The sequence below is a fragment of the Podarcis erhardii genome (assembly GCF_964252035.2).
Source record: "Podarcis erhardii genome assembly, chromosome: 12".
In the NCBI taxonomy this organism is placed as follows: domain Eukaryota; kingdom Metazoa; phylum Chordata; class Lepidosauria; order Squamata; family Lacertidae; genus Podarcis; species Podarcis erhardii.
The window spans coordinates 29,622,491-29,643,578 of NC_138513.1; the positions used below are offsets into that span (position 1 = coordinate 29,622,491).

The window sequence follows — 21,088 nt, forward strand, 5'->3', positions numbered from 1 at the left end:
CTCTCCAGAAGCAGACTCATATGTTTTATTGTGCACACCGCTACCCCAACTCTAAATCTTAGGGTTGGTTCCAGTCTAATTAGCTGAAATTGATGGGACTTAAAGAGCAGCTAACCTAGGTTGGATCCAATACCAAGATTTCAGGAAATACTACTTGTTAATTCCTTGCAAGAAACTTAACATATCTAACCAATTGTATTAAATGCTGAAACACTGCACTGGTAGAATTTAAATTTATTTTGAGAAGCAAAATAATAGTTTTGAAATCCATAGCACCAAACAGAACCTGCTTAACCATAATTTTATTTCCATATAGAACTGCTGAGAACAGATCAAATATTTTCTACGCCCAGTAAATTAGGCCTGTCCTGATTATGGGGCAAACATAAGAACGTTTTCCAGTCAATTTAATATTAACCAAATTTCAAATGTCATCCATATTAGCACTGTGATTATATTAAACACATGCCAAGGTGAAATTTGTAGCATACGAGAATTTTGTTTTTTCAAAGACTTCCCTCCAATGTTTTTTATTATTATTAAATCACTGCATTGAGAAAATGAGTGAAAATGCTCTGGTTTAAGAGCATGCACTGACTTGGGCTATAACTGAAGATACAGAACAACACTTTCTTCCTCAAAAGTAATAGGCAGAAAGATGAACAGTTCATTAAAATAGTAGATTTCTACTGAAACACAACATGCAGGGCTTTAACACACTTCTGTTTTCCTTCCCCATTACGTTCAACAAAAATCCACTTGCTTTAAAAAAAAATTCACAAAACGTATTACCACTTTGGGTTTCCTATTTAGTTTTCGCTTAAAGATATTTAAGTACATAAAGCTACAACAATTACACCAGGAGTATTACAATAAGAAGAGATGGAAAACTGGTATTTCAACTGAAAATACATATATTCTAAATGAACCAAGGACCTTTTAATAGGGTTTCAGATAACTGCAGGGGATCTATAGGGAAAGCGAAGTTCGGAACTTGCTGTTTAAAAATTGTATTTGCAACTGTGACTAGCTTCTCTTCTTCAATAGCGCCCTGAAAGAAAGAAGAGAGAACACTGTAACCATCAGTTCATAATTCCATATTCATTTGTTTCTCCTTCCACCCAGTATCAGTGCATTCCCCTTCTGTCACACTTCAATTTGCTAAAAACAACTTCTACTAGATACAAATGGTTTACTTAGGGTTGCAATCCTATGGTCCTTGTGAAGGTGTTGCACGCGCTATAGGATTTTGCGGATCCCCGTCTGCAAGTGGAGAGGGAGATCCACAGACGGAACAGGAGCTCTGAACATGGTATCCTTGCTACTGTCTAATCACTAGAGGATATCCATAAGGCAAATTGGAAAGACTTTTTAAAGGGGGTGGGGCGGGCGGTAAGCCTGGCAGTGCTTTGATTTGATGTTTCCTCTGCTGTAACCGCTCTGGTGAGACTGCTGTTATACTTACTTGGGCTGTAGGAACGGGATCTTGACCGTGATCTGTAACGACTATAGTAAGGTGAAGGTGATCGCCTCCTTTGAAGAAAGTATACAAATCCATTTGTTAGCATTTGTCAAGAGTTTAAAAAATATTGTCAAATAATTTGTACAGCATACACATTTTTACCAAATGGAAGAACCAAGCTTCATTTGCATGGTTTCTTTCTCCCCCACAGAATATTGGACAAATTTAAAGACACCTATTTTTAAATAATATTCCACAGTGATTTAAGGTGCTGATTAATATGGAAACATTGTTTTTACAAGCCATAAGACATTAACAGATTAAGAGAAAACACATACACACACACACAAACCTCTTTTTCACATAAGTCTGTATCTTTAAGCTCTCATAAGTATCTACTGTTATACCTGACCAAATGTAAGGCAGACTAATTTCTGGGTACCATACTCATATGGGCATGTTATTTTCACCCTCAAACGTGCTCCTGCAGCTGCAACAAATAGTGGTTCTTGTGCCAAAGAAACCTGGAGTTGAAAGGGACTACAAAGATAATCTAGTCCTCCTCAACCCAGTCATTTCAACACCAACGTCATATGGCACACTAAGTTGTAATACTACATAAACACAACTTGCTATCCAAGCTCCCTGGTTAGAAGAAAGGTTGGATAAGTTTGATTTTCAGAGAGATGTAACTAGACTGGTGTGAAAAAAACACATATATGATTACAACATGCTACTGTAAACTGTTGACCATAGGTTAGCTTTTATATGGAATAGTTTTAATTCCCTGTTTTATCAGGTACTGGGTTTTTTTGTTTTCTCGGTTCTAAGATGTTTAAGCTATTTTACTTGGCTGATTTGGCTTTAATTATTTCGTTTCAAAATATTTATTGTTATATGCTTTGAGACTACTGCAGAGTTTGTAAAACAGGCTAAACATGCTTTAATAAATTGGAAAGCAGTTATATGGATGCAATAATCTTATTTGCAACAAACCATAAATCACTATACAAACTATAGATCACTATATGAACTAACAGAATTTTTGAAGACTATAAACTTATCTCAAAATTTCTATCCCTAGGGGCTCCTTGAGGGCTAAAATTAGTGGGGCCCACCAGTCACAAAATGGTAGTGGAAGGATGGAGCCAGCAATTAAATGATGGATGAACCCAGAGATTAGCACAATTGCCTGGCAATTACAGACATTTTCTATTGACATTTAACCCTTCTTTAGAAACAGCTCAATCCTATGCCAGAGCAATCTTCTTGCAGCAGGGAGCTCTAGTACTGACATGACTTTGGATCAGCAAATTCTGCTTAAAGCAGGGAGGGTAAGTGAAGGCAGATTTTAATATTCTTATCCCAACCACCCATGTTTCATCCGTTTTCTGTGTTCCTTTCACATTATTTCCTCTTCCTAAAACAGCTACCCACTCTTATCCCTTTCCCTAGTTTATTACTACTTTTGAAATATAAACCTTTCATCTAGTTTGCCAGCAAACCAAACAGGAATAAAGGGGGGGACTGGTATGTGTGTCCAGAAGACAAAGAAGCATAGGGACCAGAAGGCTCTACAGCAATCCAAAGCTTCTCCTTTTCTTCTTGCTCAGTCTGCTTGTCCCTTTAGACCAGGAAAAGGCAAACTCTGGCCCTCCAGATGTTTTGAGACTACAATTCCCATAAACCCTGACGACTGGTCCTGTTAGATAAGGATGATGGGAGTTGTAGGCCAAAAACACCTGGAGGGCCGGAGTTTGCCTATGCCTGCTTTAGAACCCATCTTTCCCATTCACTCTCCCCTCACACTCAGTGGGCCACACGATCCCTTTCTTCTTTTACCTTCTTCTCCCACTTTGCATACTACAGCCTCACTCTGTAACCAGCTCCTGCCCATGTGTCTGCCTATGCCTATGCAATGTTCATGCTTGTGACAAAGATTTCCTCTGAGCCTTTTCATTTAAATCAGAATGCATACCTGTAACGGTAATCATATTCTTCGTATCTGTCATAGCCTCGGTCATATCCTCTGTCGTAATAGGAATCACGGCGACGGCCAGCTCCTCCGCCTCCTCCTCCTCCGCCACCACCTCCACTACTTTTTTGGGAGGGAAGACAAGATGCATTATGCAAAATATTAGGATTTCTCTTATTTCAAGAAAAAAAAAAAACCCCAAATTTTTAACATTTAAACATGCAGCTCGCAGGGTTTCCCATTCAAGGTATTACTCGGGTCCACAGACTGGCTTAAGCTACAGGATTAGATAGCTCTTTAGACCATTCAACGGGCAGAGTTCACATTTAAAAAGTTATCCAGAACTGTCTGCCTTTAATTGTATTTGTAATTATTGTTCACAGTGCATTGTAATGCATGCTACTCAGCAACAGTGAGTTATGAGGTGGCATGAAAATAATGACAATAAGTTTAAAGAACATGAAACAAATGGATTTTTAAAAGGAATTTCTTGAGTAAGACAGTGATTAGCCTATGAAGAGACAGAACTATTGCATTTATTGACAACATAGTTTCTTCTGAATCACAGACTCTAAAATGCAGTTCTTCTGATTAAGCCAGGAAAACTCCTTACTGGGTTGGCCTGCCCATGTAGATTCCAGGGGTGGGCGTGTGTGCTCTCTTTGTGATAGAATAATCCACCCGGATTCTCCTGCCATCCAGCTCCATTCCATTTGCATGTTCCATTGCCTGCAAAGAAGGCAGGCACTTTAGTTCCAGCAACAAGAAATTAGTGCTTATTCTCATTAAGCAAAATCAGCTTGTCTTAGTTATTAGTTATTAGTATCCTGCTAATTAGTATTAGTATCCTGCTAATCAGTGGACCGTCTTTTCTCTAGCAGAGAGAATTAAAATGTCTCCACTGACTTGGGGCATTAAAGTTAGTGAAATAGGATCCCTTTTAAAGCCAGCACCCTGCTAAGAAGCTGATGCATTCCTGACACTTTGCTTTTAAAGCTCCAAAAAAAGGTAAACGGGGAGCCATTTCCCTTGAAGCAAAGGGACCGCACACTAGTGTGGCTTCCTGCAGGGTGCACATGGCTGGGTTACTACTGCTGTTCAGCTGCCATTTCATGCTTTCTCTGTCTCCTACCATCTCACCTACAAGGACCTATTCCAGCAGAGCTTAGTAAAATGGCAGGTTCAGCCTATACGACTTCCTAATTACTCACTCACCACATGGCAGTTCACTCAAACAATACATTAAGGAACTGACTCCACATCAGGCTCTATCTCCAACACACTCTCATGGATGTTATATGCTTTGCCTCAATTAACAGTGAGTTTTTAGCTCTATCCTTAATCATGCAAATTAGACAGCATCAATAATTTACGATCAGATGATATAATGATGATTTATTAAATTTCTATACCACCTGTCACTTGAAGATCACAGGGCAGTTCACAATATAAAAACACTAAAATACATTCAAAGAAAAATAATACCCCTATTTTATTATTAATAATCCATGAGCAAATTTACATAAAAGGTTTGACCCTTGATCCCTTTTGTGTGTGTGGTGGTGGTGGAGATTCTTGGTTGCTACCTACTCCATGTCTGTTGATGCAAATATTTTCCTTTTTTCTTTTTGCTTAATATGGACTGGAGAAAATATATGGCACTGCTTTTCCACAAATGCTTCTGGAAGTACTAGCAAAGAGTTTGTTTATCTACAGCAGATAGGCTCTACAGCAACCATCATGCTTGCAGTTGTTCAAGAATGCCACAGTATGCCTTTTTGTGAGCAGGCGACCCCTTCTGTGGACAAAATAGTAGCTTTCGACCCAACCTAAACATTACAGTTGTACCTCGGAAGTTGAACAGAATCCAAAAACCAAAGTGTGGCTTCTGATTGGCTGCAGGAAGCTCCTTCAGCCAATCAGAAGCCTCGTCAGATGTTTGGGTTCCAAAAGAATGTTCGAAAACCGGAACACTCACTTCAGGTTTTTGATTGTTTGGGAGCAGGAACATCTGACTCCCAAAGCGTTCGGGAGGTACGACTGTATTACATTTTTGGCACTGGACTTTTGTTTAACTCCAGCCCTAGAAAAAAGGCTTAATCATAATTTAGGGCCTAAACTAGGGGAAAATCAAGATCCACATGTTTACTGTTTACATTGTAAGAAATTAAAAATAAAAACAAGAACATTCTACACTTTGATTCAGTACAGTACTTCAAATGTGATTAAATGTGGGCTATATCGCCACCTAGTGATTTCTTTCTATCACTGAAACACAGCAAACACTATTTTAAAGAATCTTCTCTCACCAAAAGGTTCATGCTACAAGAACAAATGAAATTCCTGAATCAATGCATCATAGATTATAGCACTATTCATACTAATATACATAGTTCCTCCAAGACAACTTGGAAAATGCTATTATGCAAAGGAACACCAACAAAGACTACCATTCAAATTTCATACCTTTATCAAACAGCTTCACATAAGTACTGACACATCATCAACACAGTCTCCGGAATCAAACAAATCCAAATGACATAGCATAGGTTTTTTGTTTTTGTTTTTTAAAAAAGAGCCTGAAGTACATCATCCCCCTCATGAATGAGGCACAACCAAGTAAATTTAAGAAGTACAGTAACCAGATCAATTTTCATATTATATATGACTGTGTACTTTAAACCCGAGGAAACATTCTCAGTCAAAATTATGTATTACAGCAGCCACACGATTTGATTAAAACTATATTACTACTATGCTGATTTGAAGCTAAAAAATTGAAATTTAATTTTTAATGCCAGTTTATTTTTCAGAAGCTTATGCTTCTCCTCTCTCAAATGCAGTTTTTTCAAATGCCTAGTTTGAAATCCTGGTTAGTGTTTACATTTATCAGGTATAACCCTACAGTATGGTTAAGAGGAAATTTACATACAAGTGAGCACACCGAGTACACTCTCACAGTCTTCATTTAGTCTTGATTATTGTTAGCAATCAGGAGGTAGGTCTGCACTGGACAACTGTGGCTGATTCACAGATTTATACAGTACTATTACAACTTTTTTAAAAGAGAGAGAGTGTGTGTGTGTGCTGAATTTGCCTTTCATTATATGCTTATGTTCTGCCTTGGCCCCAAGGCTTGTGTGACTCCTCCAGGCCTCTCAAATGACCTGGAAGTCTCCAGGGAATCTCAACTCTGTGGGGAAACCTCTACGGCCACATAATCACTGGTAAACTTTGCAACCTTCCCAACTTAATAAATTTACCTCTTTAGAATCATCTATTCTTTCAAAGTAAACAAAAGCAAATCCTCTTGATCGTCCAGTTCGTTGATCATAAACCACATTGACACCGCTCAAAGGTCCGTAACGAGAGAAGACTTCACGAAGATCCCTCTCAGTAGTATACAAACTGAGGCCAAACACGCCAAGGCATGTATTAGGATCTGGATTAGCCTAAAAAAATGAACCAAATTCAAGTATCAAAGCATGCCTAGAACAGTGGCAGTTGCACATTCACTCATTCTTTCACTGACATTGGCAGCAAGGTATTTTGGATAACTGCAAATTTTGAGTAATACAAAAAGGGAAAGGAAGATCTATTATGCCTACTCCACCACTGGATCCAATTCTCATAATGAAAGAGGATTCAGAAGGTCTCACTTCATTATGCTGACTAGGGAGAGGGGCAGATTGGCTGCACAGAGTACAGCAAACTGGCTGGACTTACTACAGCGCAGCTAATCCTACAGAGGTTTGACAATATACTGGTTAGAGGGTTTCTAATGCAGTTATGGCAAGATGCAGGGGTAGCCAACATGGTGCACTCCAGATGTTTTGGGCTACAAGATTATATTGCAGGGGTATCCAACATGGGGTTCTCCAGAGGTTTTGAACTTACAACTTCTATCAGCCCCAGTTGGCATGGCCAAAGCTTAGGGATGATAGAAACTGCAGCCCACAACATGCAAAGGGCATGTTTGCTGCAAACAAGAGAATTAATTCTTTGAAATCTGACCAAAATGCTGCATTCTGTTGATGTCATGATGGTTCCATCTTTTACAGCTTGAAACATGTATTTACCATCTAGTGATGGGCAGATGGAATGATATAGCATTCTGGTTTCAACACTGACTGGAGACTGTGTTTCAGACATTTGCCTGAAATTCTCTTTTCTGTTCAAGAACAACTTCCTCGAAGCAGCCAAACAGGTCTTGTTAATTTCCTCAGTGTCTTATTGCAAAAGAGCCATACAATGGAAACATACCTGCTTTGTACTACCCGCACATGTGCTCCAAAACTCTCCAAGGAGAGTAGAAAGGATCTCAAGTTCCTTTCCCTCTCCTAAAATCAGATCAGTTTAACAAATGGAGCCTTAAGATGTTGTAATTCCATCATTTTAAAATGTATAATCATTTCTATATACAGTTTAGGAAATATAGAAACACCTGACTTTTGGCTTGCAGGATCCTTTTATATATATATATTTTGCCAGAGCCAGCAGGCAAAATGGTGGATTGGAATAGGAGTGAGTTACAAAGACTCCTGCATCCCATAATGCCTCAATATTTACATAAATATTTTTAATGTAAATTTGAGTAACTCAAGAGTATCCTACCATCCTACCACAAGGGATGCGGCATAGCAAAACCAGAATAGAGGCAAAGACAGAGTCCTGTGCCCATAATTATCAGAGGGGTTTTGCTAATTTCAGCTGCTTCCACCAAACCTCAATTTCAAAAGGGAAGGTGGGGCCAAAAATAACCACTAAGTTTGCCTGGCCACTTAAAGTCAATCAACAGTTTATCATGAAATGCCTCTGGCATATAACTTTCCCTAAACTGGCACAGGATAGATGCAAAATTTCTGAAGAAATTGTATTTGTGATTCCTGCTGACAGGGGCTGATAGTTGTAGTCCAAAACATCTGTAAGACACCATGCTGGGGACAGCTGATCTAGTCTACCCAAATATCTTCATACCAGCAAGGATTTAAATCTCATTTCCCACGCCCAACTTTAAATCTTTTGAAAGCTATTAGATATCAAAGTTGTCTGTTCTTGCAAAGAACTACACACCTCTTGGGTTTGGTTTTTTTTGGGGGGGGCCTCCTCCCATAAAGCCACCAGTTCTTTCCACCACCAGCACCCCCCGCCCCTTAAGAGAAAATCAGGGTGCTCCTCTCCCCTACACTTCCTTGTTTGGGAAAGTACTGTGGGGTATTCATACTGCTGGTTGCTAGGGTAAACGCTAATAGACCTGACAAGCAGAAAATGCCAAGGCTCCTCTTATTCTTGACCGCAGAAACCTGCAAGCTGTGGATGTTATGCCTAATCAACAAAAATAAATTAGTTAAATGGATTAGCTTTTCTTATACATATATTCATAGTGAGATTTAAAATAATTTCCCTACAAGCTTACACTACATACTCTGCTGCCAGTGTGCCTTCTTCGGTTAGACATTGGAGAGTGACTGCGGCTCCTTCGACGCCGGTACTCTGGAGTGTATGATCTGCTTCGTGATCGCCTTCTATGAGAATGGGATCTAGAGCGAGTGTAACGCCTGTGAGAATGCCTTCTTGACCTGGACCTTCAAATGATACATTTTATTTGTTATATGAAAAAAACATCTGTGAAGCACCATAGAAATATTGAAGTTTTCATAAATTCATGCATTATTTTTTTTATATATATATATATATATATATATATATATATATATATATATATGCTCCTGAAAGCATCTCAAAGTAAGTTTCTGGCACAGTTTTAAAATATCAAGTATTTTAAAATAAACGTTTTGTAAAATGTAAATAACATTTTAAACATTTAACTGTTCCAGGGGCTCCCAAACTTCCCCCCACAAGGACCACATGAAAATTGCTTAGGGTCTTGGTGGACCACTCAATTATTTTTCTGCATTTTGTAGCAATTGTATTGTGCTGTGCTAGATGGTATATGATTTAACTGTACTGACTGCTTCTTTATTTCTTTCATTGCATTTTATTGTATTACAATTTGAATTTCTTAACTACTTGTGCAGGTAATTTTTTGAGTAATTGTTAGCCATGTAATGGTGTTTCAATACAACAATTTCGTAAGGTAGCCGTTCACCACAGAACATATAAAACACCACAAAGAACTGGTTCACATGTCATGGTAAGTCACATGTTTCTCAATCACTCCTGTTTTGCTTGGTCTGTCGTGGAACCAAGTTAAATCATGAGTAGAAGCTAAAGGAGAACAAAACCAGCCTTGTGATTTGTTTCTCTTGGTTCCAGGCAGAATGAAGCAAAGCAGGAGTGGTTGTGCAGTGTGCGCACACGTTTCTCATTTACAGGATGCCATGGTTTATTTCTTAGGTGATTTACTGTTGTGTGAAAATCAAGCCATTGTATGGAATGCCGGTTTATGGAAGCTTCATTGTCACTGGGGACAGAAAGGAGATAGCTTTTCTTACATTTTAGGATCTGATTTGTCTTATATTTTGTCTTATGTGATGGTAATCTACAAACTGTTCTCCAGTTAGAGGCACAAAGCCTTGCGACATCAGAAAGGAGAATTTTCATATCTCCTATAGCTATCAGGGTAATTTTCCGAGACCTTCCATGGTGGAAAATTTTCAGAGCACTTCCATAGTGTAGTTGGTGCTGCAACTAGGCCATGAGGAGGTACAACAACCTCACTGTGGAGAAGGGTTGTAGCTGCATGGCACAGGAAAAGCTTCACATGCCAAAGATTCAGTTTCAAACCCCAGCATCTCCCGATAGGGCTGTCTGAAGCTCTGGGTAGAGAGAAGCAATGAGAGTACACAGTATTGAGTGAGATGGACAAGTGGTCTACTGTATAAGGGAGCTTCCTGTAATTCTATGCTAGCAGTTCAACCTTGCTAAAGAGCAAGGTCTGACGTTTTAAAAAAATCCATATAAAATATTCTTAAAAAGTACAACTCAAAATCTCTTCCATGAAACCCCTCAATACCTTGAAGGCCCCAAATAAGTAAGTTTTATGCAAAGACAGAATGTATAACAACAGACACATACCTGGATTTTGATCTTGATCGAGAGCGTGACTCAGAATGTTTAGAAGCTCTTGATGGGCTACGCGATCCTGACCTGCTCTCAGATTTTACACGAGCAGGACTCCCAGCTGCAGATTTTGACTGGGAGCGTGACTCCTAACAAAAAAAGCAGTATTACAAATGGTAGTGGTTGCACAAATGCCTACCTTCTTATATTAAAGTAACTATATTTTATTGATTGTGCCTGAAAAACAAATGGTTAGGCAATACCCTCCAGGACAAACTTCTGTTTAACCCACTGTTAACTTTGCGTGATTTCCTCAAATAGTTCCCTACTCGAACTGGATGACCAATGCTCTATTAACTAAGTAATCATGCAAATTCATCTACAACTTGATCATACAGACACTGGAACATAAACCATACATTTACTTAACCTAGGACCCATTCATTCTTCCAGATTCTTTTAATTCTACTTCACTCTTGCTTTCTACTTTTCTTCATTCTTCATTGAGTTTTTCATTTTTCATACTTCGTGTATTCTTCCCCAATTCAAACAATTCATTATAGCCTTAAAAATATTCAAGTGCTTCTATCTGACCAATCTTCTGTTCAATTTTTTCCCCCATTCAATTTTAATTTTCTGATCTTTAACACTTTTCATTAGCCTTCTTTTATCTTGATTTATCTTCCACATTCTTGGAAAAAACTCTTCCATTTCTTCACGAACATTAACCTTAATGGAAAAAGAACATTTAGTATATTTAAGCATGTGGGGATTATAAAACTCTGCTGGAGTTTCAGACTTTTAACTACCAAAATTGAATAGCCAGCAGGTAAAGTGCAAATAACTAATTTATAAAAGCATTTTTTTAAAAAAAAATCTTTTAACTGGTGTAATCATATAGGCTCTAAAAATGAGTCCACTGATTTCCTTGCAACATTTCCCAAATGTTCTAAATCTATCCTGCTCCTTTTCTAACTTTAATCTCGTTCAATTCCATATGATACACACAGACTTCAGTGTTACCTTAAATACTAGGATTGCCTGAAGTTAAAAACGTCAAGCAAAACTGATAGGCCAGATTTCAAAGAGCTACACTAGATGCAAACAGGGAGTTAGACATGCCTAATATAATGCCCAGCTCCCCATCACCCCAGGCCGCATCACAAACTTTTAAATTCCCAGCTTCAAGAAGTTTAACATGCAGCTTGGGGAGCAGTTGTTCATGACAGACAAGTACCAAGTACAACTAGCTGCAGTTCTTGGGATTCAGGCCACAGATGTGCCAATGATCTAAATATTCCAAAATACTTTCCCCCCCTAAACCTAACCATTCTATCCAAAACCTACAAAATATGTGAACAGTAGGGAAGAAACGAAGCCAATTTAAGGCTCTTCTTCAGTAACAACTTAAATCAACTTCGGTAGTGGCTGCCATTTGAAGTTACCTGTAGAACTGGGACTGTTATTCTGTATTCCTTGTCAAAACAACAGATGAATCAAACAAGCAATACAGGAAAATAAGATATTTGAATAAGCACACTCAAGTGAGGTGATTGGGCAAACAGGGAAACTAAAAGAACAGATCAAGAATTTTATGGAAATATATTGCATATTTGAATTTGAATCTTCATTGTATGTATCATGAACATTACATTAAGATAAATCAAAACTGCCCTCCTTTTCTCATTTGCACAGCAATCTGTACTGCTTTGTCTAGCTTATTCCCTTTTTAGCCAATGAAAACTGCTTATTGCATTTATTTTGCCAAATGTCATTTTGTCTTACAGTTCTTACTGTTTTGTTTCTCATTAAAGATACCATTTTATCATTTCATTTCAGACCTGTTTTCCCATACTTATGTCATATTGAAGAGTGAAGTAGTGAATTTTTCAGAAGGGAATCTGCATACTCGCGATAGTCTAAACGTGCACATTTTAATAGCACCATTACTTTCCCCGAGTTGACGAAAATACCATATTGTGGAGCTGTGTCTAATTGTCAAAACAAGACAATGTTCTTTTTTTTTAAAAAAAAAAAAACATTAGGAGGAATGGGTAAGAAAGACAGGGAAATTGATGGTGGAAAAATGCTTAACCAAAGAAAATATTAAATATGAAAGTGGGGCAGGGTGCCTCATTTTTCATGCTTGCCCATATAAAAAATAAAAAAGCCCACTTCATTGACTAAGTTTCTAACCCAAACTTCCCATCAGCAAACTTCCACAAGAATCAATTAGTAAAGGAGGAGTATACTGTGCAGTGCCAGGTTAACACCCTCACAAGGTGGCAGCAAAAATATAACTCATAATAATTTTTTTCATATATGAAATTGTTTCACACTGGCAAGGCAATCTTAGGCATGCCTACTCAAAAGTAAGCCCCATGGAGTAGTAATTCAATAGGAATTATCCACAGGTAAGTGAGTAAAGGATAACAGCCTAAATTAAGGTGCTAAGAGAAGACTTAATAGTCAGATCCCAACTACTGTTGATTAAGCTTTCTTTTTGTTGCCTTCAGATAACTATGTTCATAGCGTAAAAGTGTCAAGAATGCAGGACAAACTTTCTGAGCAGAATCAGAGGTATCAACCCTTTAGACTAGCATTTATTCACATGTTTAACTTACACCCAACCATAGGGGAGCCGTGACTGAATCCTGAGGTGGTCATTTCGTCATCTGCAACCATGGATCTCTTCCTGGCAGCTACTTGCCCAATCCAATCACAACTTGAGACTCTTTCCCAGAGCTCTCTGTGCAGAGGACTCAGACAAGAGGTCAGGAAAACCACAAATAATCACTAGGTCCACCAAAATTTGTGACTCTTAATATTCAAAATGTAAATAGGTATATATGAAGGTGGGAGAAAGCAAAATTCTTTATCTAGTGTGTGATGACTGGGATGGTTTGGGACCCAATATAAACAAATCTACAGGACAATGCTATACATATTGACACAGAAGCAAGTACCACCAAATTCAATAAGACTTACTCCTGAGTGTGCAGCCTTAAGAGTCTTGTGAGAAACAACCATTCAACTCTGAAGACTGCCATAAACAAAGCGAAATGGAAGGTACCACTGATATTGTAGATAAACAACTAAGTTTTGTATTATATGATGTGTGGGATATATGAACCACCTAGAGATATTTGGATGAAGGACAGAATAGAAATTTAATAAATAAACAATAAAATAAACTATTTTTTAAAAGGATTTGTCAAATGAGCCCTTTCAAATACAATTATACTGTTATATAAATGTATACAAATAAGAATCTAAAAATAGTTAATTTTATTTTGCTGATACCTTCAACAAGACAGGACAATAAAGTTTCTCAAGCACTTTAAAATGGGCCTAAAGAGTTGCAAGAGCAAATCAATTAAAAGGTGTGATCAATTGAAAAAAATCATCTTCAATTACATTTCCCCTCATGACAACAGGGGTATCTATTTACCAGCCTAAACCCTAGTGCAGGGAGGGGGGGGTTGCTATGCCCTGGCAAGTCCAAGACCTAGGTCCAAATTCCTAATGAGCCACATAATTTCTGTGCTCACCATCATTCAACCTAACAAGGTTGTTGAGAGGTTGAATAAGAGAAGATGAATAGAACTGGCATTGTAAAGCAGTTTTACACCAGTGTGCTATAGAAATAGAAGTTTTACAGCTAGCAATAAAAGCTCAATAAAGCTAATTAAGATACCATCAACTCCAAATAAAACCAGTATGCTCAGGGGGCACTTGGTGAAGAAGGGCAATGATCTGGTTCACAGGCAATTCTGTCTGCACAGAAAGTACTTCCACTATCCTCAAAGAGCACCAATTCAGGAACCCCATGTTCCCTAGAGTTGAGAGCACTCCAAAGTTTGTACTAACTACAGATCACTCAGACCCATTGCCTTAAGTCAACGATGTCCAACCAGTGGTAGATCACGGGATCCTCATCGTGTACAAAAAGTTATTGGGGGAAAGCTAAAAAAACTCTGTGCAATCTTCCCCCAACAACTCTGGGCACTTCTCTCCTAAAAAAAAAATTCTGGGCAATCCACCCACCCCACACACGCTCCTCCCTTCAATGACAATGGGTAGATCACTGCCAGTTTTTTTTATACTGGGAATAGATCGCAGTCTCTTGGGAGTTGGCCAAACCTGCCTTAAGCTATAGAAAAGGAGATCAGGCGAATTCATGAAAGTGTGAGATTCTGCAGCCTAGTAACTATAAAAACAGCATGGTATCTGCTCTGGTCCTTGGAGAACCAATATACCATGCTGTTTTTATAGTGCAGAAGACAACTCTGTATCTTTTGTGGAGACATTTTTCTGCCTCTCTGAGGCCAGGCTGGGGTTCCTACTGTAAGCAGCTGTGCTGAACCTGGCTTGGAGGACAGCTGATTGCCCATCAGCTTACCCTATGGGCTGCTCCCCATGGCCCTGCACTGATCCCTGCTGCCCTCACAGCCCGAAAGCGAAAACTTCCAAGGACCACGTGCTGGGATTGTTTCCACACACTCTCTCAGACAACCCTATCTTCCATCCAGACTAGCAAAAGGATTATCAAAGCTCAAGGACAATTTGTAGCCAGGCAATAACAATCAAGGATAGTGAAAAGCAGAAATGATGAGGAGTGAGGCCTGGAAGTGAATCTTAGAGGCCAAACAGAGAGGTTTGGAGGGCCAGATTTGACCCCCAGGGCCCAAGATTCCCCACTGCTGCTTTACATCAACATTCCAACATGGAACACACATTCTGAGTCCATTTCTGAATGTATGTTTAGAACCGAATAGCTCAAAGGCATAACTGGAAGTAGCACCAATGTAACAATGTAACAATCTAACACTTGAATTGTTTGCCTTTGTTATGTTAAAAGCATGGACAGGATAAACACACCAGTGCAGGTTAGAAATATAGTTCCCTTAAATTTCATCCAAAGCTGAGAACTCAGCCCTAGAATTTCTTCTAAGCATTCATGTTTAGCCTTGAAATGTTTAGAAACAATAAAGGAGGGCACTGCCTTCATTACTAAATAATCAGAGCAAAGGCCTAAACGTCTAGGATTAGGGTAACAGCCCTCAAGGCCCAAGAGTGTGGTTGCTAGACAGGCTCCCATGTTAGAATCTAAAAGGGGTTCAGACATTACATGGCAGTGTTTTTGAACACTACAATAAACATAAGCAATTATAATACAGATCCAACATACAGCCTGACAAAAATCCTTAAAAAAATTATTATTAGTCTGCATCTATGTTTTTTAGGTATGGTCCAACCATAGGACTACCAATATTTTGTTAAATCCCCAAGCATCAAACATCCAATCACCTGCAATTTCCCAATACTTTATGCAACTATTTAGGATTAAGAAAATCTAGAATTAACTTTGAACCTCTCAAGTTGTCAAGTATTTATTGGAAACAGTAGTAGTGTTTAGTCCTGCTTCAAAATGCACTTCTACAACTGAAGCCTTCAAGTAATTGTCAGGTTGGCATGTTTTTTGTTTTGTTTTTGTTTTGGCTGTCTCTGAGAAACACTAGCCCAATGAGTTATCTTTCTCAAATGTATTCAGTCATCTGCCTTTTCCTACAAAAACTACTAATATAAGAGCAAGCATGCTCTGGTACAGAACTAGGGCATTTAACATACAAAAGTGCCCTGAGCCAAGCCCCAACTCTAATACAGATATAGAATGATAAAACTGACTCCAGGAAGGCAGGCAAGGAATGAGTTAAGCTAAGGAGGAGGAGGAGGAGGAGGAGGAGGAGGAGAACCAACACAGGTATAGCAAAGTATTTGTGGGCTCATTTACAAGCTATTTAAAATTTTCTTTTGAGCACCAAGTGTTTTATCATCAAACCCATTATCAGTACTGAGCACCAAAGCACTGAAAACCAAACAGATACACTCTACGTATCTCAAATGACTACAAAGCATTCTGTAATAGAACACCACTTTTGATGCAGCAGTTTGCTTTGAATTGTGCAGATCTGTTCTAAGTGTAGTGAACTAGTTGAAACTAGTTGAATACTCTGCCCTGCTAACTTTCTACAGAACTATGTGGCTCTATATATTTAACACACACTGTTCATCACATGTTAAACATGTTTTTTTTTATTTTGTGCACATTCAAAACTAAATTTGAATGCACAAAGAATGCAAGGTATTTTCTTGGAATGTTCAATCAGCATTAAATACTACCGCTCAGGTTTTAGAGCTCCAGGCCAGTTAATGTGAAAGCTCCGGTGCTAGCTGGCAACTTTTCACTTCATATAATGAGGGAATACGCAGAATGCTTTGATCAAATCACCACAGCTGGAATTAGGGTGCATATAGACAAGGCTGGCCCACCCGAGGCAAGGTGAAATGACTGCCTCATGTGGCAAGCTTCACTGGGGTAGCAGATCCCCATGTCAATCTCCCTTCACCTTGTTTCTGATGTAGATTTTCCCTCACCCCTTCTTCCCTGGTGGGGATCTGCCTCTGGTGCCAAAATATATTAGGCTAGCCCTGCATATAGATATAAATGGTTCTAGATAGGGTGGTCTAGACCATGAAAGATTTATAAGGCAAGCACAGGAACTCTGAATTGGGCACAGAAGTTTACAGGCTAAAAGTGGACATCCCTGCTTTTAAAAACAGAGCAGTGGAGAAGTGGAGCTGGTAAAAAGTGTTCCTGGACCATCACTACCTGCTTATCTATAAACAAAGCATTCCAAAAAAACAGAAATAGCATTGTCTCTATGGTAAAAAATGGATATGGAAACAAATAGTGTGCTTTTCCTGTTAAGACATGTTGTATGCACGCATGCGTGCATGTGTTAAATATAGCATAGTAGACAGTACAGTACTGCAGTTAGTCGTGCAGTGAATCTGCGTCCAGCTACTTTACTACCCCCTCCCCGCCAAAGACTTAGGTGGTGGTAGTGGGTGATCCCATGTCTTCTTTGGCCTAATTTCATTTTGTTTTGTCTTAGCCACCATACATTGGTTCAACACTGACAGTCACTCTTGGATGCTTACATAAGAGAAGAGAGATGGATGTGAGCAGCATATTGATATGGCAGGCCCTATTCCCACAGCACTAAGCGAGTCTTCCAAATATCCTTATGCTGAATGTAGCCAATTCAAAAAACAACATGGAATCATTCTGACCAACAGCCCAGACATTCTGTCTAGAAGTTCAAACTGGAATTGAAGAATGGAATGACCTAAAAGGTGCTGAGAGGTCCAAAAAAAGTTTCTCCCTGTTCACCTCCAAGTATAGATCATTCACCAAGTGTAACTAATGCTGTTCCAGTCCCACATCCAGCCCAGTCTGACCATAATTGCTAAGGGTCAAATAAATGTATTCCACCCAAGAATGGCTGGAATTGTTCAGCTTACAACACTCACCCAAACCTCCCTATTGCTACTTTTCAGATTTATAGGGGAAATTGTGAGTTGCAAGCTGTGCCAAAGACACATATTTCAGAATCAAGAAATTCCCTCATACTTTATACTGGAGGGCAGGGGAAAGGGAGTCTCTCAAGCTGCTGTATAGTGGTAGAGTATAAAACACCCTGATAAATCAAGCTAAGATAATGCACTTTCCCCAGGCATGAATCCCAATGCCATTACTAAATAATGCCTCCAATTCATTTGAGAGAGGATTCACACCTCTCCTTCAGAAAGCTTCCGAGGGATCGAAGGATTTCCTACAACATATATAATAACAACAAAACAGCGCGGGTGAAGCACAGGATCAAACCGTTGAGTTACTAACAACAAACCTAAACAGAGCAAAATGTCTGCTGCCACCCCAGACACAACAAAAAATTGATTCTGGCTTTCCTTGTTAAAACTATAAGTCGTACTGGAGATACAAGAAGGCTGCCTAGGAGGACGCTGACCTTCAACCGCAGAGTAGGAACCCTGACCTAAAGCTGGGTCGCTACAGAACCACCGTCATAGCAATATACCAGTAAAAAAATAATTAAGAAGTAGGTTCCCAATTGTATGTGTGGCCTAAAGGTGGGTCTTCGGTCTGAAAAGATTGAGCCGGAGAGAAAACAGCCTTTTCTGCCTAAGAAAGAAGATAGCCTCGGTCCCGGATTTCCTGATCTACACGAGGCGCTGAGATCCCTCCCTACCAAACAAATGCTAACTTCGCTCAGGATTTGGCGTTCGGGGCCTTGGAAAGGAAGAAAAAGGGGCTCGTTGTGCAGTTTTAAAAATTATATATATATATATAATGCAGTTTTAAAAATTATATATATATCTATATTTCTAGCGATAACGGCAGAGCTCAGAAGTAGAAACTGGGAAGGGGTGGGCTAGGAATCGGGAGAGCGCGTAACAACCGGAATCCCAGGATCATGTTTCGGGGGGTTTTGTTGTTTGTTTTTTTTTAAGACTAAAGATCCCGGTTCAAAAATGGGAGGGCGGGAAAGCCAGGCCCGGAACAGAAACCGCGAAAACGGCCCCCGCGGGCGTCAGCGCGGCCCCCACCTCAGGCGAAGGAAACCATTTTGGAGGAACAACGGCGCTCTCCTCCGGGTGGCTCCGCCCCGCTCCGCGCCCGGCTGGGAGGCTCCGTTTCCCCCGCGTCTCGAGCGACTTCGTGCCCTCGGGGCCAGGCCAGGCCTCCGAAACCTCGGCCTGGACAGAGAAGCGCTCACTACTCACCCTCCCCTCGAAGTTGTTCTCCTCCACGTCACTCATGGCGGCGCTTTCCTCCCAACCCGGCAGGCGGACGAAACGACCGGGAACCCGGGCGAGGAGCGCTTGAGCGCCGCGACCTTCTCCTGAGGCTGCCTCCTCAGTCAACCAGCTACCCTCTTGTGGCGGCGGAGGCGGCGGCAGCGGCAGTAGCGGCAGCAGCAGCGCAAAATGGCGCCTCGCTCCGTAAGGTCTGCGCCCGACACTGCGCGAGGGGGAGGAGCTACCGAACGCCCCGCCCCATAGGCCACAATGGAGGCGACGCCGCCGTCAAGAGCGAAGCGGGAGGCAGGAGGAGTGGCGCAAGCGCAGTGGAGTCTACGCAGCCACTCCTGTTTAGGCCGTTGCTAGGCTTACGTGGTAGTGATTACAGTTCCTTTAGGTCTATAGTTAACAGCTGTTTTGTTTCTGGGTTCAAAGCCTTGGCTTCCTTCTCCTCTGGGTCTGTGGAGGAATATGAACTTGGAATGTGGCTTCTGCCTGCTGCCTTTCCCTGTAGGGCTTGTAATAAAGGATGTATTATATATTATAGGATTTCCACAGCATCTACATTGGGAGCGAAGGCAGCTGATTCTAGGCTGGACTAACTCCTGTGTAAGTTTGGGCAGGATCCCCACACAACATTATCTCCAGATGTCCATTCCTTCTATATACACTGTAGCTGCTAAACCAATAGATACTGCCAGCGATCCCTTTAGCTTCAAAGCTCCACAACACACATTCTCTTTAAAGGCTATGACAGTTGCCACATAATACCTAATCCACTTTTGTAATAACTCAGTTGCATAGTGTGGCAGCAGCTGCACTTTGGAACTCCCTGCCTCTTGAGATCAAGCAGGTACCTGCCCAAAACATTCCTGTTTAGACAAACCTGCCCAGATGCTTAGAAAGTTCAGGTAATTTTAACTGGTTTTAGTATTTTAACTTTAGTATGTTTTAAAGTAGGGTTGTAAATTCTTCCTGAGTTTGCTGTTTTTATTTTTTGTAATCCACTTTTAGGGATTTTTTATTTTTTATTTTTATTTTACAATTAAGCTGTTTATAAATTTTGTAAGTCATAATAAATCAGTAACGATGTTCCAGCCATATTTGCGCTCAACTGCTCACTTCCATGAGAAGAGGTATAGCAGGGATATCCAAGATCCAGCCGATTGCAGGACCCTGATGGCCCCCCCAAAAAAGAAGCTCAACAACTTCAGTTGATCGTCCCCCAAAAAAGCTCAACAACTCTGATGAAGCTTCCCCCCCAAAAAAGCTAAACAACTCTGGTCAATCCAATGGGGAGATCACTGCCATTTTTTTTTATAGTGGGAGTAGATCACAGTCTCTTGGAAGTTGGACGTGCCTGAGGTAGGGTTGCCATATTTTGAAAGGCAGAAAAGAGAACGCTATGATGGCCGTGCAAAGCAAATACAGTGGTACCTCGGGTTACAGACGCTTCAGGTTACAGACTCCGCTAACCCAGAAATAGTACCTCGGGTGAGAACAGAAATTGCGTGGCGGTGGCAGCAGGAGGCCCCATTAGCTAAAGTGGTACCTCAGGTTAAGAACAGTTTCAGGTTAAGAACGGACCTCCAGAATGAATTAAGTTCTTAACCCAAGGTACCACTGTAAATGCAATTTGTCTCAAATTTTACCCCTGAAAGAGAGGGTTTGTCCTGGAAAAAGAGGACACATGGCAACCTTAGAAGGGCTCTGCCAACTGCATATATTGCTGTTAACACCAGGGAGAGACTTCCTTTTTAAAGCCCTTTATATTTGTTTTAGGACGCGGGTGGCGCTGTGGGTTAAAGCCTCAGCGCCTGGGACTTGCCGATCGAAAGGTTGGCGGTTCGAATCCCCGCGGCGGGGTGCGCTCCCGTCGCTCGGTCCCAGCGCCTGCCAAGCTAGCAGTTCAAAAGCACCCTCGGGTGCAAGTAGATAAATAGGGACCACTTACTAGCGGG

The 21,088-nt window shown here is 40.4% G+C and overlaps 1 protein-coding gene across 2 annotated transcripts; it reads right to left on the bottom strand.

Annotated features, from left to right (window-relative positions):
- Positions 1-219: 219 nt before the first annotated feature.
- TRA2A (transformer 2 alpha homolog) lies at positions 220-19,290 on the bottom strand. Of its 2 annotated transcripts, none has more exons than XM_081833881.1 (8): positions 19,110-19,290; positions 10,476-10,609; positions 8,863-9,022; positions 6,701-6,889; positions 4,051-4,166; positions 3,441-3,560; positions 1,466-1,533; positions 220-1,051 (listed from the first exon to the last, which is right to left on the bottom strand). In XM_081833881.1, the coding sequence occupies exons 1-8, from the start codon at positions 19,143-19,145 to the stop codon at positions 1,041-1,043; spliced, it is 834 nt and encodes a 277-aa protein (XP_081690007.1). In that variant the 5' UTR covers positions 19,146-19,290; the 3' UTR covers positions 220-1,040. The 2 variants fall into 2 exon arrangements, with proteins under 2 accessions (XP_081690007.1, XP_081690006.1); XM_081833880.1 differs by having other exon boundaries at positions 8,854-9,022.
- Between the last annotated feature and the right edge of the window lie 1,798 nt (positions 19,291-21,088).

What these genes read in the sequence shown, in the direction of transcription:
- TRA2A (XM_081833880.1), bottom strand. Translation starts at nt 19,145, where the DNA reads ATGAGTGACGTGGAGGAGAACAACTTCGAGGGGAGG. An exon ending in CGATCAAGATCAAAATCCAG is followed by an intron (nt 9,023 to 10,475) that starts GTATGTGTCTGT and finishes TATCATTTGAAG; the next exon opens with GTCCAGGTCAAGAAGGCATT. An exon ending in GAATATGATTACCGTTACAG is followed by an intron (nt 1,534 to 3,440) that starts GTATGCATTCTG and finishes CTTTCTTCAAAG; the next exon opens with GAGGCGATCACCTTCACCTT.